Source organism: Pelophylax lessonae (genome assembly GCF_965119305.1).
Source record: "Pelophylax lessonae genome assembly, chromosome: 1".
NCBI lineage: Eukaryota > Metazoa > Chordata > Amphibia > Anura > Ranidae > Pelophylax > Pelophylax lessonae.
Genome location: NC_138768.1, coordinates 629,236,523 through 629,258,755, shown reverse-complemented (window position 1 = coordinate 629,258,755; position 22,233 = coordinate 629,236,523). Strand labels below are relative to the sequence as shown.

The following is a 22,233-nucleotide window of genomic DNA, read 5'->3' as shown; positions in this document are numbered from 1 at the left end:
CAAAACTTACTAAAGGAAAGGCAATACAGAACAATGTTTCTGATAAGAAGTATGTACTGTTCAATATTTTGGTAATACAATAATGACAGAAACCAGTACATTTCTCATGGCTGGGGTCTTAAACAAACTTTCCATTGTTTAAACAATGTAAGACGATGGTTTAATTTTTTTGTGCAAACTCTATTATCTGTTTGCTAGATGTGTTTTATACATCATAAAATATGAAACACAATATATTATATGCTAGAGAATGAAAATGACAGGCATAAGAGCTACATACTGGCACATGCACTGACACAACAAAGACAATGCTATGTACATATATGTTTAGATGAAACAGAAAAGACAGGTTTTATGAATTATTATGTAAACAAATAATTAGACAACGTAGTAATCAAGTTATATCAATGCACAGAAGATGCAACACACTTGGCATAAACTATGTACGCAAACATGCACATTTTAAATATTTCTAAACTTCCTTTAATGTTTAAGATATACCATGTAAGAAGGGAGGGTTATAAAAGGCATGCCACAAATGTGAACACAAAAGAACTGCAGTTTTCAAATGTGAATATTCTCACAATATTATACAGTTTTCAAAATGTTGGTCTTTGCCTTCTACATAATAAAGGAAAGTAAAATTGCAACCAAAATATGGCAAATTTTAGATGAATATATGAGGCTCCTAGAACTTTAAAATTTGATTAAAAAATGATTACTGAAGCAATTTCACAGAACTATGGGGCCAAAATAAATTTATGTTAAACCTGACAAGTATTTTGTACCTGTCCTGGTAAGTGAACTGCTTTTAACTGCAGCAGCACTTTTTTGTGGAGTCCCCTCCAGCAGATTGTGTAGGCTTGGAAAGCTCCCTGTCAGGTAACTCAAGAGACTCTCTTTCCGTGGACTTTCCTTAACAGGCAATCCAGACCTGCTGACATGTGCAGGAGAGTCATTTGCTGTGTCTCCACTGGTGTAACTCAGAGATTGATATGGATGGATTCCCTAAATAACAAAAGCAAGAAGAGCTTATTGCAGACAAAAGGTAAACAATCTCATGTTAAAAGACACTGCATTGAATGAAAAATGAATATATGCTTTTAAGTCCTGAATACCTTTGTAAGAAACTACAGCTGTTACACCTAATGGCTCCATGCACACTAGCGTTTTTTTTTTTTTTTTTTTTTTAAGCTCCTAAAAGCTATTAGCATTTTCTTTCTGCCCCTAGAAGCTAAAAAGTGTTATCCTATGTGTCCATGCACACTACTTTAGGCTATTAGTATTTTTTGAGCTTCAGCGTCTAGGAGCAGAAAAGAAAATTGTTTTTGTAGAGTTTCTTGCAGCGTTTTTCCAGCAGAAAAAAAAACGCTGAATGCTGCTAAATGCTCCTACTTTTTTCTTCATGTACTGTAAAAACGCTAATAACATGCTAATGCTCCTAAAAGCTACAAAAATGCTACTAGAAGCTGGCACAAAAATGCTATTATCAGCATTTTCCATCCAGCATTTTCTTCTAGCTTTTTTTGAGCTTATGAAAAACACTAGTGTGCATGGTGCCTAAAAAAATTGCAGGAAAAAGAAAAGACTCAGTGGTCCTCAGCAGCTGAACTAATAAACTGATTTTGGTAATTGTATAGTAGTGTTTAGCTTAATACTAAAATAAACATGAAGAAAAAAAAACACAGAATAATTTACCCTGTACAACTGTATTATGCACTAATTCTCAATTTGCATGGACAACCTATACATCTGATATTAAAAGTACACATACAGTGGGTATAGAAAACTATTTTTTTTCCGACATGTTGGTGTTATCTCTTTTACATGGATGCTATATACAATGGGGAAAATAATTACTTGATCCCCTGCAGATTTTGTAAGTTTGCCCACTTACAAAGAAATGAGGGGTCTATAATTATTTTCATACGTGTATTTTAAATGCTAGAGTAAATACAGCTGGATAAAACAAAAACTGTGTCTGTCTTCATTTCAGGCTGCAATGAAACAAAATATGATTATTTTAAAGGGGGGTATTTTTATATATATCCACTCTATGCAAGTAGAAAAATAAATAGAAAAAAAAAGTATTAAATGGTAATTTGTACCACCAGCTAGTCTCAGGAGCACCCTAGAAACTCTGAATCTAGTAAGCAAAAAACAAATATCTCACAGTTGCAGAAAGAATACTCCACTCCCTCTCCCATGTCGCCACATGACACATCACTGGCCTCTGGATAGTAGAAGCCCTGAAGTTGAGCCAAGTAATTTATTCAGAGGCTCAGCTCCTCCTCCAAATAGTGACTCAGCAGCCTTTTAATTTCTCATGTAAACAAAAGTTCTAAGTGAGGGAGAAGCAGGAGGAGCTGAGGTGCTGAACAACTGGCTCGAATGTCTTTAGTGGTTCTGCTGTGAAATATGAAGATGAACGGCTCCACAGTGCCTGCAGCTGCAGAGGTCATTGTGGGCTTGTTTCAAATTCCATTTAATTTACTTTTAAGAATATGTAAGTACTTGAATTATCAATAGCCTGCCTAAGGCTTCATGTACACTTGCAGCTCCTAAACGTGAGCTTAGGAGCTTCACATGTTTTTTTTTTTTGCCAAAGCTCCTAAAGTCAACTCCATAAAAGAGTATGTGTCTATGTACACATAGGCTTTTAGCAGAGTTTAGTAGCTGCCGCATTTAGGTGAGGTTAAACCTCCCTCTCCTGAACATGGAAAAATCATGATAAAGGATAGGAAAGTTTTGACCACCACCATGGGAAAACGCAAATCTCAGCAAATTTTTGCCCTGCTTTGCGTTTTCCCACAGTAGCGGTCAGGGTAGGTTAGTGTACATGTAGCCTGAAGGTTTCACAAAAGAACAAAAGCCAGCCACTGTGGTCTCTCTCACTTCTCTTTTGCAAGGCTCATCCTATGATACTGACATGGGACATCAAAAGTCAGAAGCCCTGACCTATATACACTGCTCAAAAAAACTTAAGGGAACACTTTTTAATCAGAGTATAGCATCAAGTCAATTAACCAGTTGCCGATCACCCACCATAGTTTTACTGCGGCAAGCTGGCTCGGCTGCGTGAACTGACGTAACTGTACATCAGTCACGCTTGGGGGTAGGGGTGCACGCGCTGCCGTCTCTGCGATACGCCAATTCGGTTCAGAACCGATCAGTCATCAGGTCCAGGCCAATTATTTCTGGCCTGGACCTGATGATCGGTTCTGACCAATTGCAGAATGTCCTGTGCCTGTGGAATGTAAACACAGGCACAGGATATGATGTAATCCCCTCTCATGGAGCCCTTTTTCGGTTCCAGCGTGAGAGAAGAGGACATCAGACAGTGAGTGCACAAGCACTACACTGACACCAGTACACATAGGCACATTTGTCCCCCCCCGATCACCCCCCTGTTACCCTTTCACTCCCTGTTACAGTGTCACTATATACAGTATACAGATAGTTTACTGATCACTGCATTAGTGTCACTTTTGATGTAAGTTAGTTTGAGGGGCAGTCAGTGCTAGTTTAGCGGCAGCCCCAGATAGGTTTAGGGTACCTACCATATATCCCCTAATAAAGATTTAACCCCCTGATCAATCCCAGTTAACCCCTGTATTAGCGTCACTGGTGACATCAGTTAGTGTTAACGTTAGTTAGCGTCAATCCAGGACAGCGTCAGATTGCCCACCACATATTTAGTAATACATTTTACACACTAAAAACCTCCATTACTAGTATAGTGTCTGAACAGATCAATATCTTTGATCTGATCAGAACTATACTAGCATCCCCAATAGTTTAACCACTTAAGCCCCGGAAGATTTTACCCCCATTCCGACCAGGGTTTTTTTTTTGCGATTCGGCACTGCGTGACTTTAACGGACAATTGCGCGGTCGTGCGACGCTGTACCTAAACAAATTTGACGTCCTTTTTTTCCCACAAACAGAGCTTTCTTTTGGTGGTATTCGATCACCTGTGCTATTTTTACTTTTTGCGCTATAAACAAAAAAGAGCGTAAATTTTGCAAAAATAACAATATTTTTCAAATTTTTTTATATGAAATTCCCTCAAAAAAATGTAAAAATCAAAATTTTTTAACATTTTTGGCCAATTTGTTTTTTGCTACATATGTTTGGTAAAAAAAAAAAATCGCAAAAAAGGGTATTTTGATTGGTTTGCACAAATGTTATCGCGTTTACTAACAAAGGGAGAGATTTTTGTTATTTTTGTTGGGTTTTTTTAACGCGTAATGGCGGCGATCTGCGATTTTTTTTGCGGTACTGCGACATTGCGGCGGACAGATCGGACCCTTGACTGACATTTTTGACACTTTTGGGGTTACCAGTGACATTTCTACAGTAATCAGTGCTATATATATGCACTGTTACTGTAAAACTACACTGGCAGTGAAGGGGTTAACTTTTTTTGAGAGGGAGGGGCTATGTGTGTCCCTAGGGGCGTGATTCTAACTGTGATTGGCTGTGGCTTGAGGTGTAGGAACAGTGATCAACGCTCCTACATAGTAGAACCGTATGATCACTGTTTCTACACAGGGGAGAATGACAGGCGGCTTGTTTACATTAGCCGCCTGCCTTTCTCCCTCTGCACCGACGATCGCCGAGTGACCGGCGGACATCGGGTCCGCCGGTCACACGCACGGGGGGGGGTCCGTGATCGCGCGGGAGCGCGCCTCCGGGGGCACGTGGGAGCTCCCTAGACCCTCACAGGCTAGCGACGTAGCACTACCTCGCTCTGCCTGTGAATGGCTGACCGCCGCAGTAAATAGTCTCGCGGCGGTCCGCAAGCAGTTAAAATAGTGTTCCCAAAATGCAGCGTTAGCAGGATCAGCCCCGACACCTGCCAGCATCTGCGTTTAGCCCCCTCCGCCCAGCCCCCAAGAAGTGCAGTATCAGCAGATTACTGTCACTTCCAATAAACAGCACACTAAACCTCAGCGTTAGCAGAGTCAGGCCTTATCTCTGCTAGCGCTAGCAGTTAACATTTTTGATAGAGGTTCAAACAGTCCTTGACAACCAGGTGCTTTTTTATCTGTGAGTCACACTAGGTACCTAAAAATTTCTTGGCCAAAATGTCCAAACAGGTACACTAGTGAACAGGCCTACATGATGCTAAGCATGACAGATGAGAGCGATGGGATAAGCCTCACTGTCAGAATTAGGCTCAGTATTCGAACCTGTAGAGAGCAGTGGCACCCTGACAGATAGCTCTGACGATGGTGTAGTGGTCCCTGCTAAGGTCAGACGTACCCGACCCCTTTCTTCTGTTGCTGAGATGCAACAACCGCATGGTTCTTGTATGCAGCAGAGTGTCGGTACCAGTGCCGCTCAACCTTCTGGTGAACTGGCAGGCACTAACGGCCTAGTACATCCTGGTCGTAGTCAAACCAACACTGCAGTAACACTTAATGACATGGCGAGTCCCATAAGTGCAGTTCAAGCTGGTGCGGTGGCCAGCACAAGTAGTGTCCCGCAGCCACGAAGAATTCGAAGACAGGCCCGTAGAGCACATAGTGTCCTTCCTGATGTGCTTGAAAATCCTGATTGGGAGTCCACCACTTCTGCAGCGCCCGTACTTCCCCCATTCACTGGCCAACCCAGAATTCAGGTGGAATCTATTGTGGACCATAGCAATTTATACGCCTATCAATTTATCACCGCAAATCCAAATTTGACCCTTACCAGAGAATTTGCATTGAAATGTATCACTGTTTCAGAATTTATAACCTTTCTGGGCCTATCCCTCATCATGGGCATTACTAAAAAGAGTGAGTTATGGTCATATTGATCCACTGACCAATTCATCATATGTCCATGTTCTCTGCTGCCATGGCCAGGACTAGATATGAGTAAATCTTGTGGTTCATGCATTTCAATGACAATGAACTCTGTCATCCTCGGGGTGACCCTGGATATGACCAGCTCCACAAAATTCGGCCCCTCGTAAATCACTTCAACCAAAAGTTTGCAGCCTTGTATACGGCCCAACAAGCTGTCTGCGTTGATGAGTCCCTGATTAAGCTTTCTGGCCGCCTTGTTTTCAAACAGTTTCTCCCTAGCAAGCGTGCCAGATAGGGTGAAGATGTAAAAGCTTTGTGACAGGGCAACAGGCTATACATGAAGTTTCTGGATTTACGAGGGAAAAGATAGCAATGTGGAGCCACCCCAACTGCCCAGACTACATAGGGAGAAGCAGCAAGATTGTTTGGGACTTGGTGTCACCCTTATTTGGAAAGGGGTACCATTTATATGTGGACATTTATTACACATGCGTGACACTTTTTACCTTTTTCAGTTTGGAATTGCCACATGTGGCACTGTGTTACCCAATCGCGGGGGCTTCCTCCAACAGCTTGTAGATTCCTGACTTAGACAGGGATGGGGGGGAGCCTGCTTGAAGTGTAAATAATTTCTTGCAGTGAAGTGGAGAGACACATGGAATGTTTTCGTTCTGTCCTCCATTCACGCAGATACGACAGTCCAAATTGCAACTGTGACTGATGTTATTGAGAAGCCCCTATGTGTCAACGAATACAACCCTAACATGGGTGGGGTGGACTTCAAAGAACAATTGCCCATAAGGCCAGAAGCTGGTACAAGAAAGTGTCTGTATACTTATTCCAGTGGGCTCTGCTAAACGCTTATGTGCTATACAAAGCGTCAGGATGAAGTGGATCCTTCCTAAAATGTCAGGAAGAGATCATCACAGCCTTTCTGTATCCAGAAGGTGCTGTGGCCCAAATTCACAATCCAGATGCAGTGAGCCGGCTGAATGAGAGGCATTTTCTGGATCTCCTCCCTGGCACCACTGCCCAAAGAGCACCCCGAAGATGTTGTGTCTGTAGAAAACGCAGATATAGGCGTGAAACCCGTTTTTTTGTCCATCCTGTCCTGGCCAACCTGGTCTCTGCATCAAGGACTGTTTCTATCACTACCACACACTAGTAGAGTATTAGTATAGGGTACAGCACGGCACAGTCTAGGGCACACTTTCACACAGGGTCTCGAAAGATGTTAGATGGCTATCGCATTTTGAGAGACCTCTCGCTTGGAACTTTTAAAGTTTTTTTACAGTTACAAAAAAAAAAGAAAATAATAAAAAATCAAAAAATAGTTGTCGTTTTGAGTTCATTTTCTGTTCTTACTGTTTTACTGAACTTTATAATATACTGCTATACTGTAATGTTTTATTGTTACTGTTTTTCATCATTAACCCTAATCGCAGATACCACCATTCTACTGTTTTACTGCACTGTATACTATTATATTGTAATGTTTTATTGCTATTGTGTTTTATTGTTACCCGTTGTTTGCTTTGCAGGTACACCCATCAGCTGCAGCACTGATTTGTTTATTCTGACAGCAACAGCATTTGCTCTCAACATATACGTAAATCAATGACTGCAGCGCTGTAGGAGGTGATTTCCCCACCGCAGTTAAAAAAAAGAGCATATATGGCGAAGCATAGGGGATCGGGTGGACACAGAGGGCGAATCTCCCCTTTACTTCGCCATATATTTTTTAGCACTTTTCTTGGCAGAGATTTTTTCATCCACATCGATCAATGTGAATGGAGGAATCTGTTATGTTCTTTTTTTTCGATCAGCCCATGTGCTGAACAAAAAAAAAAAGAACATTGCATGTATACCCATCATTTGAAGAGGGTGGATGCTGTGAGGTCTAATGGTGGGGCATACCACACACTTTCTGGCAGAGATTTCTTCATCCACCTTGATCAATGTGAATGGAGGAATCTGTTAGGTTCTCTTTTTTCGTTCAGTCCACAGGCTGCCTGAAAAAAAAAAAAAACCTTACAATATATGCCCAACAAGGACCAGTGACGTACTTTGAGTGGTCATATCAGGATTGATGCCTGCAGATTTAGGCATCATCTTGGTATAGTTTTTTACAGCCAGTGGTGGGCTTTTATGTAAAAGCAATCTCAGTGGCAAATTAGCGGCTAGACTGCTTTTACAAGCAGTGGGAGGGGCCCCCGAAAACCAATCACCACCTTCAGCCTTTCTAAGGGCGTAAATGGTTGGTTTTACTCCTCACTACCTATCTCGGTTTCAGAGGCCATGAAATGCTAAGATAGCACAAAACCCCCAAAATGACCCCTTTTTGGAAAGTAGACACCCCAAGGTATTTGCTAAGAGGCATGGTGAGTATTTTGCAGCTCTCATTTGTTTTGGAAAATTAAGAATGTTAAGAAAAATTAATTTTTTTTCTTTTTTTTAATTTTCAAAACTTTGTGAAAAAAGCGAGATCTGCAAAATACTCAACATGCCTCTCAGCAATTAGCTTAGGGGGTCTACGTTCTGAAAAGGAGTCAATTGGAGGGGTTTTGTGCTGTCTTGGCATTTCATGGCCTCTGAAACTGGTAGTGAGGAGTGAAACCAACAATTTGCGCCCTTAGAAAGCCTAAAGGCGGTGATTAGTTTTCGGGGTCCTGTATGCGGCTAGAATGCCAAAAAGTCTCACGCATGTAGTATCTCTGTACCCAGGAGAAGCAGCAGAAAGTATTTTGAGGTGTCATTTCACATATACCCATGACATGTTTGGGCAATATATAATTTAAAGTGGTTAAGCCATTATAGGTCTAGATCTGGGAGGAAATACCCCAGGACACCATCCGTCTTCTCAAAAGGTGCATGCCCGGACGTTGTCAGACATGTATACAAGCACATGGGGGGGCCATACAAAGTAACATTTTGAGTTGCTGCAATGAAATTTCAGTAAAATGGACTAGCCTTCTGCATAATTATTTCACTTTGATTTCCAGGGTGTCTTTGAATTCACCCTTCTATAGGTTAATCATTTTTATTTCCATTAAACGATGTGGCATCCTTTCATTCCTAACACATTACCCAGTCCATATCAGTAAAGATATCCAGCATGATATTTTTCACCATTGAGATCTGATGTGTTTTCAAAGTGTTCCTTTAATTCTTTTGAGCAGTGTATAATGTTTTAAGTCAGACAACCACTAAGTAGCAAAGCCAAAGGACCAACATGGTGGTTAGAAAATAACAGAAGGAAGCAAGGGTAACCTATGTCTTTTATTTTGATAGGTTGACTTTAGCACAGTTTTAAAATTAAACATCATTTTGGAGGCTGAGGATCCAAGCTATGAGTTGGACAGGGATGATTGAAGAGAAAGGGTCAATAGGAAGGGGAACAATAATTTAAGCATAAAACTCCATATTTAGAATAGGGGAAGATGCCTATTCATTGGTAAATGGAAACTGCATCCAATAAAGATCAATGTGTAAACATCAGAGTTTTACGGTATTTACAACCATTTACACCAGTGGTTCTCAACTCCAGTTCTCAGGACCCACTAACAGGCCAGATTTTAAGTATTCCCTTGGGGAGATGCAGACTTGAGTACTGCAATCTCTGAGCAGCAAATTATATCACCTGTGATGTATTTCGGTTATCTTGCAAACCTGGCCTGTTAGTGGGTCCTGAGGACCGGAGTTGAGAACCACTGATTTACACTTAATGTTTATAGGAGGTGGTGATAGGCTGTGAATTACTTTATTTTGAGTTACTGTATTTTGTTTTGCTTAGTTTTTTTTGTTTGTTTATTATACAGTTTGCAACATGAAGCTTATCTTGGCGATAGGTTTTATATTGCTAAATTGTTTTAGTACTGTTAAAATTGACAATAAAAACAACTTGAAAAAAAACAAAACATAATTTAGGAGACATGACAAACATCCCATGTGTACATTTATTGTAAATTCTGCTACAGTACTGCACATATACTGGACAGATCTGGACTACTGTTTTTTGCCATTCCTAGGGCTCATAAGGCTAAACAAAAGTAAAATCTGTGTATGGCTTAAGACAGACATGCAAGAATTTCAAATCCATACCATTTCTAATGGTACACAAGGACATTTCTCACATGACACCTGGCTGGTGAAAAAAAATTGAGTGTCAATACAATTAGGATAATTTGTTTACCTGTAAATCCTTTTCTAGGAGTACATTACATGGCACAGGGCACTTCATATTCAAGACTACTTGGGATATGCTACCAACTTCAGGTAAATGAACACTGGGAAAAAGGCAGGGATTTCCTGCCCAGGCATTACCCCTCCAACCTTAACCGAGCCTCAGTTTTTTTTATCAAGCAATGAGGAACACAGACAAAGAGAGGAGGGATCCTTGTGCCCTGTGATGTACTCGGAGAAAAGGATTTTACAGGTAAACCAAAAATCCTAATTTCTTAATCATACCTCGCAGGACACAGGTTATTTCATATTTATGCCTATTTGGGTTGTCCCAAAGCACTTAACACGAGGGGCAACACAGCAACAAAGCCAAAATCTAAAACCCAAAAAATTGGGAAGAACCCCAATACAAAGCTGCCTGCCACCAGATAAACTAATTCCTAGTGAAATGGGTCTTGACTGGGAAAGGAGGAACCTTTCCCTTGATAACAAGTCAGAAATGAGCTGATGAATCCACCTAGAAATGGTGGATCGAAAAGTTGCCTGACCCTTTGCGAAAATAAAACAAAAAGGTCCTCAGACTCTCAAAACAAATTTGTAGACTTCAAATAAACTTGATTAACATCCAAAGAGTGAGGTTGCTTAGGTTTATGAAAAAAAGATGGCAACACAATATCCTGATTCAGGTGGAGTGAGGAAACCACCGTAGGAACAAGAGAGGACCAAGGTCTCCACGCCACCTTATGGTGGGTAAAGAACCAGGAAAAGTTCTTTGCAGTAAAGCATATTGAATGCCAAGAGTCTGCAAGCTGAAGTAATGGTAACCAAAAAAGACAACCTTGTGAATAACGAGCAATTAGGGAATCTCTCAGCATGGTTCAAAAGAAGTCTGCAAACAAGGCAAGATCAAACTGAGGTCCCATAGAGACAAAGGGGGCTGCAAAGGTGAAGCAATTTGTGTGACACCCTGCACATATTAGGTCTTTGAAACAAAACAGCAAAGTTCAACTTGATGGTGCTTAAAAGCCAGAAACATCTCCACACCAGACTTGAGAAAGGTCAAAATGTGCGCCACAGTATACTGTCAAGGATGATACTTATGGGCCTTGCACCACGCAGAAAAAGAGAGTACAATAAAGTTTGTACAAATTTTTTTACATTTAACCTTTCCAAATATTGATCTTTGTTATTTTCTGGCCAATAAAGTCCCTTGGGGGGGGGTTTGTTTTTGATCTATACATTGTACCTGAGACGGTGGCCTAATAGGTTTCTGACTATTGCCCTATCTGTTATGATATTAGAGATGTAGGCATCTGCTTAAAGCCCAAGATTTGCTGCTACTAAAAGAAACTCTTCTTGGATTCTAAAGGTGGTAACCATTTCTGACTTTCTTTAGGAATAAGAGCTTTTTTCCCACAATCAACTCAAAGCTCTCAGAAAATCTTCCAGAACTGCCAAATTGCAATATCCCCTGGAATTAGGCATAAGCTTTACCCAGACTATAAGGGCTTGGCAAACTCCCACCGCAGCCTTCTCAGGCTGCAGAGCCATGCCCACCAGATTAGGATGCCCAAAAGAGGGCCTTTAATTTCTTACCTGTGACATCTTTAAAGACCATGACCTCATCTACCAGAACTGTCAGGGTCTTGTTCAAGTATGAAACATCTGGGCCAGAAGATAGAGAATCCAATTTCTTGTAAAAAAAAAAACCTGCTGCATGGGGTACTGCTGAGCCAAATGCTTGGTGAGCCCAATCCGTGTTCATCACTTCCTTCAACTGAGGGTGCACAGGAACAGATTTGGGATCATTAGGCAGTTGTCAGGACCCAAATTAAATGACTATAGAAGAAGAGGACTTTGGAAGAGTCAACTTTAAGTTAGTGTGCACCATATACGCCAGGAAGCCCACAGTGGTCTTCTGTGTAAGAGACAGACCAGGACTTCAAGACTCCTCCTGAGAGAAATTGTCCACGAGGGATTAACAGCTCTTAACAGCTTCCTCCTCCTGACACCTCCTTCCCCCACAAAAAGGGGGGAAGGAGAGCACCCATGTTTGCATCCCAGGCACTTTAAACCAGTGAGGACCCCTGCTGAAAATTCCTCCCTTGATACAAAGGAACCAGAGGATTGTCTCCCTAAAAGAGAGTAAATATGAGATAAGGGCAGGTATTCACAGCTAATCCTTTCCTCAGAGGAGCCATTACAGGGACAACTGTGCAGAGGGTCCTCAGTATCTGCCCATTCACAAGAAAGTGGCAGCGTTACCCAAGTAGTTATGAATATCAAGTACCCTGTGTCCTATGGGGCACAAATATTATCACTACGTAACCTTTTGAATGGTGTTTCTTGTATCTCACAATGCACAGCTAAAAAAGCAGAGAAACCTACCTTAATCTTCAAAGCAGAGTCGTTATGAGCATGAGATTTGGACAGCTTCCTCATAATTTCAGCACCACTTACAGGACCTGAAGAAACACCAGTTTGTGGAGGCTTTGTATTTGCCCCTTCAAGCAGCATGGTATGTTCACTAATGGTAGCTAGAACAGATTATTGAAAATGTAAAAATACAAGATAGTCCTTAAAAAGGTCTCTTGTAATAAACATGTTTTCACTGTAAAGCTTAATTCCAAACAGATGTAAAAGACATCAATCAATGCAGTTTTATATCCATTAAAATTAAATGTATTTTTAACATCATATAGTGTAAGTACCCAAAACTGTCTTAATAACAGCCTCTTGTAATCCCATGTATAGCAACTTGTTTCTGGGAGGACCAGTGCCAGCATATAATCATGATGTGCAGTGGTTTACAAATACTGGCAGTAAACATATTGAAAGGAAGAGAGAGCTGAGTGAGCAGAGAGATTAGCTCATGAGTAATCTATTTTTCTTCACTATCTATCCAGCAAGTTAATGGGTGATATGTTTACTTTCATAACTGCAGTGCAAGTCTCACGCCTGGTTCACATCTATGCAGTTTGCTTTTGATCCGTTCCCGAATTTCTTTTTTGCGGTGCATTTTGTGTTTTTGCACATACATTCTGACGTGTTTTGCATTTTTTTATGCTTTTTTTTTATGGCCAATTAGTTGTTGGACAGATTAAAAAAAAGCTGCAAAATTGCGGCATAATAACAGCAAAACAGCACTACATGATTTTCTGCCACTTCGTATATTGAACCAAAAATGCACAGTTTTGCATTTTAGAAAGAGTCCCTGACTCTTTCCAAAAATGCAGCGGCTAAAAGAAGCATGGATGTGAACGTGTCCCATTGGAAACCATGGTAAATGGACTGTAATGCGTGTCTGCAAAAAGCACTAAAACACGCATAATTGTGAACCAGGCCTTCGACCTGAATATGGCATGTTTAGTGGTGTCTGGTTCACAAGATTGGCTGAGGAGAATTACAAATCAGTGGTTGGCATTTATGTAACTTAGCTATGTGCTTAGCTATTTGCTATTGTTAACCTCCCCCAACATGAGATAGTTTTCTATACAAATAATCTCCTGTAGACCACTAAAATGAAGAGGACCATAAAAAGAAAAGAGTCTTAGATTATCAGAATTCATATTAGCTTGAAAAACTGTAAAGGAAAAGCAATTTATTTGGAGTTCCTACAAGCTTGAAAATCTTAAATTAAACCTGCAACCTATACATGGCAATGTGGCATTGAAATCCACCCATATCACACCAACAACAGAAGTATTTACTGTACATAAAACTTGTGTTATAGTATCGGGTCTATCATCTTCAACCTTGTTTTCTGCTCAAAATGGATATATTTGAATAAATCTGCAGCTATTTTCCGTGTGAGACAATTTTACTAAGACCAATATTGATTTTTAAAAGAAAAAGAAATAACATTTTATAAAGAATTATAATACTGAAATACTAGTTTGCATGATTTTAGCTATTCCATTTCCATATTCTACAAAGCACACCTCCTGAAAAGCAGAATATTTACATATTTACCTCAGCCCTACACCATTATAGAATTTTTTTTTTTATCTTCAAAAGAACAAAGAGTTAATTTTTCCATCTTTAAAAATGTCGGAAAGTCGAAAAGTCAATTTTTTGCCAAAGAACACACATGAAAGATGGTGTACAGGTACAAGAAGAAATAGCTCTCTGGAAATACCTGGATTTCTGCATGATCAACTCATGACACAAAATAATTTTAATAGACAAACACACGATGACTAAATGAACAACACGACCAATTCCTGTCTTTCCCATGGTTTACCAATTTGTACCCACTGCATCCCTGCTTGTATTTTATCTATGTTTGAGCTTATCAGTGATTTTATTTACACGTTTCTTTAAGGTCATTAATAATAGTAAACCAGAGAGCAGTGAAGCAGAAAGCTGGGGTGTGAAGAACAAATAGATTTTTTTATATGCCCATTTATGGAAACAAAGTCATAAATAGTCAGGTTATAGTCACCTCCTCTCTAGAATTTGATTGTTTGGAGATATGACACTACTTAAGGTAGTGTTCACTCCATATATTTTTTACATATATTTATTTTTCTGCTCCCCCCTCCCTTTTTTCCATACTAATATTTTTGTATCATATACATCTGTTTTTCCAGATACACAATTTATTTTTTATGCTCCTGATGAATGGACGGAGGTCCATGAAACGCGTCGAGCCTACAAGCACTCAAATTTAATATCTTATTCAAGCTTCCTAGATATTAAGACTGTGTATTTATGAAGAATCTATTCTCCTATTGAATTTGTTTTTTACATATGATTATTCTGGATATGTTATTAATGTATTTATCCCGCTTATATGATTTGTATATGTGATCTGATATGGTTATTTGTATATGTCATACTTCAAATTATAAATGATAAATTAGAATATTGAATATGTGTCAACTTTCTATGGGTCCCCATTTTCTGGGTTATATTAAATTTTGTATATCAAATTTTATATGTTTTAAGACTGAGTACCCATAGAATTTTGGTTGTCACAATAAATCTATTATTTATGAATAGTGATTTTGGATGTGTTATTATTACATTTACCTTTATGTATACCAATTGTATGTATGTCTCTTTATTGATATCCATATTTGCTATGCTATGCTATGAATTATCAATCACATGTCCAAGGTTCAATTCTTGTTGGGTCCCCATTTTTGGGGTCTTATAGATTATCCATACCATATACTTAATATAAGATACGTGTCCAGCTGCACTCAATTAAAGTCCCATATTCCCTTTCTTTTTCGCTACAAATAGTCAGGTTATACTGCTGCCTACAAAAGGATTGGATAGTGACCAAAAAAAAAAATATGAATGCCAGCTCACGATCATCTAGAAGTCTCCCATGATGATCCTGGTGATAACATTGATGGTAGGTCTGAAAAGACAGCATCTCTTGAAGACCAGGCTAGTCAGGTGCTCCTTGGTTATAGCATCTACCTTTCATCATCTTAACCATTGTGGTCTGTGCATCTGCTTAGACAGCAGACTCCTATCCTATGGGACATACGTTTAGATGCTTCCAGCAAGACATCTCAAACCAACTGTAGGGCTCCAGACATCTGCTCTACATACTATAAAAGGTAAGGGGTCTTCCACGACAGTGGATAGATCTCAAATGAAGAAAATTAACCCATTCTGCCACGGTGTGAAACACGTCACAGCCATGAGAGAGGGCTGCGGCCCCTAACCTGTGAATGGGCTGCGAGTTTATGTGTCTTAAGCGGCCAGGCGCTGCATGGAGGCAGCCAATGTAAATGTATAGGGATGCAGCAGCTGCACAAACACAGCCACACATTCCAATTTGACCTGGGTGAATGAAAACTGTCCGTGTCCCTGCAGCTGCTGCATCCCCAAACACTTACATTGGCCACCTGGTGACTCAAGCCGCTGACAGGGGACTCAAAACCCATTTAAATGAGACCTAAGAAAAGAGCAGATAAAAAAAAAAAAAACCAAAAAAAAAAAAACCAAGGGCATTAGTTAGTTGTCTAACTGTATGTGAGCTGTCACATTACCGAAGATTTTAAGTGGTGGTAAAGGCTTGAATTTTTTTTCTAAAAAAATAAACATGTTATACTTAACCTGCTCTGTGCAATGGTATTGTACAGAGCTGTCCCAAACCTCCTCTTCTGGGGTCCCTCGCTGGCGTTTTAGGATCCTAATCCTTTGCATGTGCCAACATACCAAGGCACTTGCTATAGGGCACACGTGTGGGCTCGCTCCCAAGCCGGGCTGTGCACATCCATAGACACACACATAGCGCAGCTCGGCCTTGCTCCCTCCTCACATGATTTGATTGGCAGCAACAGGAGCCAATGGCTCCCGCTACTGCCTTTGAGTCCTGTGAGGAAAGAGAGAGACTAACGCCGCTGCAGACAGGTGTTTTTTAACACTGGATTGAGATAGGATAGGGAAGTATAAGAGACAATACAACTACTGGGACATTTTTTACCTTAATGCAGGTAATGCATTGAGGTAAAAAATGTTCTGCCTTTAGAAACACTTTCAAGCCAAAGGTTAGCTTAAATTGAAAATGGAAAAATTAACACAAGGGACATAACTTACATTTGGTATGATGCGCCCTTTGTGCTGAATTTTTGTGATGTAGGAGAAATCTTTATCTGTCCAAGCCCCACACCCCTGCCACCATCAAGAGAGCTCAACTATGCCTGCCCTTTCTTTACAGCATCTGAAAACAGCAGCTGTATTATAGCACTTTCACACTGATTTGATGCAGTTTTTCCACACCACATGTGCAGTGTAGTGTATATGTGGGTTTCCTGTGCTTTGCCACAGACTTCTATTTCACCAGGCAGTTTGGGTGTGTGTTCTGAAATCGCACCAAAAGTCATGCATCTAGGTCTTCTGGAGCCCTTTCAGAAAATGCACCAAAATCACCTGATGCAATAGAAGTCAATGGCAAAAGCACAGGTAACCCACACATGCGGTGCGGGAAAACCACTCCACAGCAGTGTAATGGAGGCTTAACCCCTGCTGCACAGAAAATTACACCAGTAGGGGTGAGGGGAGGGGAGGGGAGGCTCGGACAGATGAAGATTTCTCATACAAAGAAGAATCAGCACAAGGGATGCATTATAGTAAAAGTAAGTTATGTCCCTTGTGCTGATTTTTCTGGTTTTAAAGAGGTTGTAAACCCATTAACATTTTTTTTTTTCAACCTGAAAGAGAAACACATAATGAGCTAGTATGCATCGCATACTAGCTCATTATGAAATACTTACCTTAGAACGAGCCCCCGCTTTGCCGCCAACTTACCTCTATGACAGGCGACATGTTCTGTCGCCCGTCTTCCGGGATCGCGGCATCCGGCCATCTGATTGGCCGGAGCCGCGGTGACGTCACTCCCGCGCACGCGCGCAGGAGCCGACGGTCACGGCACGGGGCTCTGAAGGAATGGCACCAGCGGCCGTTCCTTCAGAGTGCATGCGCCAGTGATGTCACTGGCTGCATGTAAGGTAAATATCTCCTAAACGGTACATGTTTAGGAGATATTTACAGTACCTATAGGTAAGCCTTATCATAGGCTTACCTATAGGTAAAAGTTGCAGAGGAGGGTTTACTTCCTCTTTAATTTAGACTAAACTTAGGCTTTAATGTGGGCATATTTTGACCCTGTATGGAAATGCATGAATTGAAATACTTGGTACTACAAATAATAGATACTAAAAGTGGTTGAGTTAGAGTTCATAGTAGACATCAGGTTAGTAGACACCTCCAGTTTGTTTTGGAAAGAAGCGCGCAGTGCTAGAAGGAAACAGAAGATAGGTGTAAACAATACATAATGCGTTAGGCCTCATGAACATACAGCTCTTTAGAATGCCTTTCTCCTGTGAGGAGAAAAGCAGTGTTAAAGCGGCCCTTACAAAAAAAAATGAAAAATGCTCTGCAAGGCAATGGCATAATGTACTAGTGTGCATCGCATACTAGCACATTATGACATAATTACCTTAGAACAAAGCACTCTAGCTGTGTGCTGTCACCACTGACAGGGCTTCCTTCCAGGTTTGCTGCCTCTGGTCCTGTGAATGGCTAAGCCGCAATGACATAGCTCATGCACGTGTGCACAGGAGTCACGGTTTATGGCACAGAGCTCTGAAGGACCTGCACGGGTATGCTGTCCCTTCAGAGTGCATGTGCCGATGACAGCACCAGCTGCATCCAGTCTGAATATCTCCTAAACACTGCAAGTTCAGAAGATATATTCACTGTACCTACACATAAGCCTTATTATAGGCTTACCTGTAGGTACAAGTTCAAAAGCGGAGTTTACAACTGATTAAGAACTTTTAGGAATGCTTTTAGGCACTTATAGACATGTTCTGGAGCGTCAAGCGTTTGGGCGTTGATTCATTTAATTGGCCAGAATAATAATTTATTCTGACCATTGAAATGAACGCTCAAACACTAAACGTGCCTAGCGTTTAGGGGCAATTAGGCGCATATAGGGTTTTTTTCTGCCCAACCGCTCTTCTGAACGTGATTTTGGTGCATTCAGATTTTTGCCCCTATATGCTCCTGCCACTAAATGCCTATGTGTGCATGGACACAGGGTAACACATATAGGGGTGTTTAGGGGCAGAAAAAAAAAAAAGTCAGAGGCCTGTAAAACAGGCATCTGGAAGCTGCAGTGTGCATGAGACCTTTCTGGAATTTGACATTATTATTATTATTATTAAGCAGTTTATCATCTCAGAGGCAGTGAAAGATGAGCAGGTTATGTTCAGAACAGTATACAGAAAAGGCATACCTGCATCGAATTCAAACTCTGCACCATCAGCACTGGTGTCACTCTGCAGAGCTGCGCCATTCTCCAAACCATTTAGATCATCTTCATTTTTCTTGACTGAATTTTGAGGCTTCAGTGGTTGAGCTGGCCTGAGCAATCGAACGCCTTTAAAAGCAGGTGTAACAACAATAAACTTCATCCATTGCCTAGCAAGAGCAACAAGCCCTTTCTTCAAGGTGACCAACGCAGGGAGTCCATCACTCTGTGACACAAAGGTAATAATAATCATGTTCTTATTTCACCATTTGAACCATTCTATGCTGGTTACTTTTCCTATGTAGGCATTAAGGTAAAAAAATGTTTTAGCTTTAGAACCACTTTTAACTTTATTGCTATCACAAGGGGACACAGATCCAGTGACAGAGCTATCACATAGGGGTGGGTGAGACAGTCCTTGAATCCGTGTAAGCTCCTGACTAGAATTAACCTAGGTTTACACAGGACTTCATTCTTTACTCTTGGTGGCTGAATTAAATGGTGGAAAAGTGAAGAAAACTGAAGTATATGCTGATGGGGAGGGGGGCCAAGCACAATTCTGATCTGAAACATGAAAATTAGGGTTAAGTATCATTAAAGTATAACTAAATGCAAAAATGTAGTTTAGGACAGAGTATAGATGGATTAGAACTAGGGGTAGACCAATATATCGGTGGCCGATATGCACTTTCCCTGATATATCGGTATCGGCCCTTCAACTTAAAGTGTTACTAAACCCACAACAGTAAAATCAGTCTGTATATGCAGTAAAGCATACTTGTTATACTAACTGTGGAACCTAAGGGGTTAATCCTCTGCATTGTATAAAAAGGCTTTTTGATCCTGTCTCCTCTAATCCTCCCCTACTTCCACTGTCCCCAATTAATCTCCGGATCAGACAGAGCCTTGAGTCCCTCTGCACAAGCTCAGTTTTGTGTGTAATGCTAGAGCGTTTTTTTTTTTTCTCGGGAGGGTGCATGTGATCAGCACGGGGCCAATCAGCACTGTCCAGACAAAGAGTCAGGGGTAAGGATGGGCCGAACACCCCCCTTTTCGGTTTGCACCAGAACATCTCGAACAGGGAAAAAGTTCTAGCCAATATGCAAACTCTATAGAACATGAACACGAAAAATCAAAAGTCCTCATTTTAAATGCTTATATGAAAGTTATGGGGACCTGGGTACTGCCCTGGGAGACATGTATCAATGCAAAAATCTTTTTTTTTTTTTTTTTAAATAATCGTTTTTAAAGGAGCAGTGATTTTAATGATGCTTAAAGTGAAACAATAAAAATTAAACATTTATTTTAATATTGTGCCTGGGGGGTCCCCTTAATGTGCCTGTAAAGTGCCTGTACGATGTATGGAGCCTGCCGCCGCAATACTGATATTTCTAAAGAAAAAAATGTCATTTAAACTTGCTCATGGCTGTAATGTATTGTCGGCTCCTGGCAATACAGATAAAAAAAAAAAAAACGGTGTAGCCCCCCCCCCCCTCCCCAGTACATACCAGGTTCTTTGAGTCTGGTATGGATTTTAGGAGAACCCGACGCCAAAATTAAAAAAAAAAACAAACAACAGTGTGGGGTCCCTCAAAATCCATACCAGACCCTTATCTGAGCAAGCAGCCTGGCAGGTCAGGAAAGGAGAGGGGGGGGGAGCACCTCACCCCCCACCTCATGAACCATATCAGGCCACATGCCCTCAACAAAGGAGGTGGGTGCTTTGGGGCAGGGGGGGGCTTTTTTTTTTTTTTATTCTGTCATAGAGTTACTCTTAACCACTTAAACACAGGACGCTTTCACCCCCCTTCCTGCATAGACCAATTTACAGCTTTCAGTGCTCATTGGCGTCTATGGGAAATCTTAGTCAGCTTGACTTGGGCACTGCTCTCTGTCTTTAACATTGCCACCTATGGGAAATATTGATCAGCTTGACATGGCACTGCTCCCCGTCTTAAACATTGGCATATATAGGAAATATTGGTCAGCTTGATGTGTCACTGCTCCCGGTCTTTAACATTGGCGCCTATGGGAAATCTTGGTCAGCTTGACATAGCACTGCTCCCGAACCATAAGTGACAGGGACACCAAACTTGGGGAGCACTGAGAAGGGACCCAGGACTACAACATATCCATACATTTTGAAACGATACTGACTGAACACACTATCCACAGACTACCTGCCTAATCTCCATTGTCACACACCATACACAGCTGCCGTGTAAGCAGCAGCCTTATATAGTGTGGGGCAGACATGGGAGTAAGTCACACATGTGCAAGTCACAAGTCTTAACCTTCAAGTCTCAAGCAAGTCCCAAGTTACTGTGGCGCAAAGCAAGCAAGTCAAGTCGAGTCCTTGCTAGAAGTCAAGCAAGTCAAGTCAAGTCATTTATTTTGGTCAAGTCACAAATCAAGTCAAAATACTGATCTACCCCAATTTTCACATTTAAACCAGTTAAAAGTCAGTGGTCAGGAAAGGTTTTGTTTTATTTTCAACGTTAACAAAACTGCTTAGTGTTTTTTCTTGGCCTATTAACAACTTAAGCCCCAGCCCTATTTCGGACACTTTTTGTTTACAAGTTAAAATCAGTATTTTTTCCTAGAAAACTACTTAGAACTCCCAAACATTATATATATTATTTTAGCAAAGACTCTGGAGAATCAAATGGCGGTCATTGCAATATTTTTTGTCACGCGGTATTTGCGCAGCGGTCTTTAAAACGCCATTTTTTTGGAAAAAATTTGAAAAATGCATTTAAAAAATACTAAACAGTAAAGTTAGCCCATTTTTTTGTATATTGTGAAAGATGATGTCACGCCGAGTAAATAGATACCCAACATGTTACGGTTTAAAATTGCGCGCACCCGTGGAATGGCGACAAACTACGGTCAATAGAAATCTCAATAGGCGGCACTTTAAAATTTTTTAACGGTTACCAGTTTAGTTAGAGTGTAGCTCTTTTTTTAAATTATTGCTCACGCTCTGGCGATCGCGGCGATACCTCACGTGTGGTTTGAACAGCAATTTTATTCGCGGCTCGACTTCCGTATACGTTTTTTTTTTGGTGCGCGAGCTAACGGTGACGGCTAAATTTTTTTTCCTATTTATTTTATTTTTTTTTTAACTTTATTACAGTTTAAAAAAAAAAAAAAAAAAAATCTGATCACTTTTATTGCTGTCACAAGCAATGTAAACATCCCTTGTGACACCAAAATGCAGTGACAGGTACTCTTTATGGAGGGATCGAGGGTCTAAAAGACCCTAGACCCCTCCACTACACTTCCATGTATGCAAAACGCCAAAAACTGTGTTTTTGCATACAGCCGTTTTTTAAATTTGCTGCCTTTTGCAACACATTAACCCGGAAGTGACATCATGGACGCCGCCTTCGGGTTACGTCATCGGAGTCCCGATCGAAGCCGTTTCCGGCTTTGATCGGGACTCCATCCAGCCGGAGGACGTGCCGGCTGGGT

The 22,233-nt window shown here is 40.8% G+C and overlaps 1 protein-coding gene across 11 annotated transcripts in view; it reads right to left on the bottom strand.

Moving 5' to 3' along the window:
* The window catches only part of BLTP1 (bridge-like lipid transfer protein family member 1), a 754,177-nt gene that overhangs the window by 295,374 nt on the left and 436,570 nt on the right, over positions 1-22,233 (bottom strand). For all 11 annotated transcript variants that reach the window (XM_082243836.1, XM_082243839.1, XM_082243842.1 and 8 more), the window contains exons 40-42: positions 18,745-18,985; positions 12,369-12,517; positions 789-1,008 (exon numbers count right to left, since the gene is read on the bottom strand). In XM_082243836.1, coding sequence (XP_082099962.1) covers positions 789-1,008; positions 12,369-12,517; positions 18,745-18,985 — 610 coding nt within the window. The remainder of the gene's footprint in view (positions 1-788; positions 1,009-12,368; positions 12,518-18,744; positions 18,986-22,233) is intronic.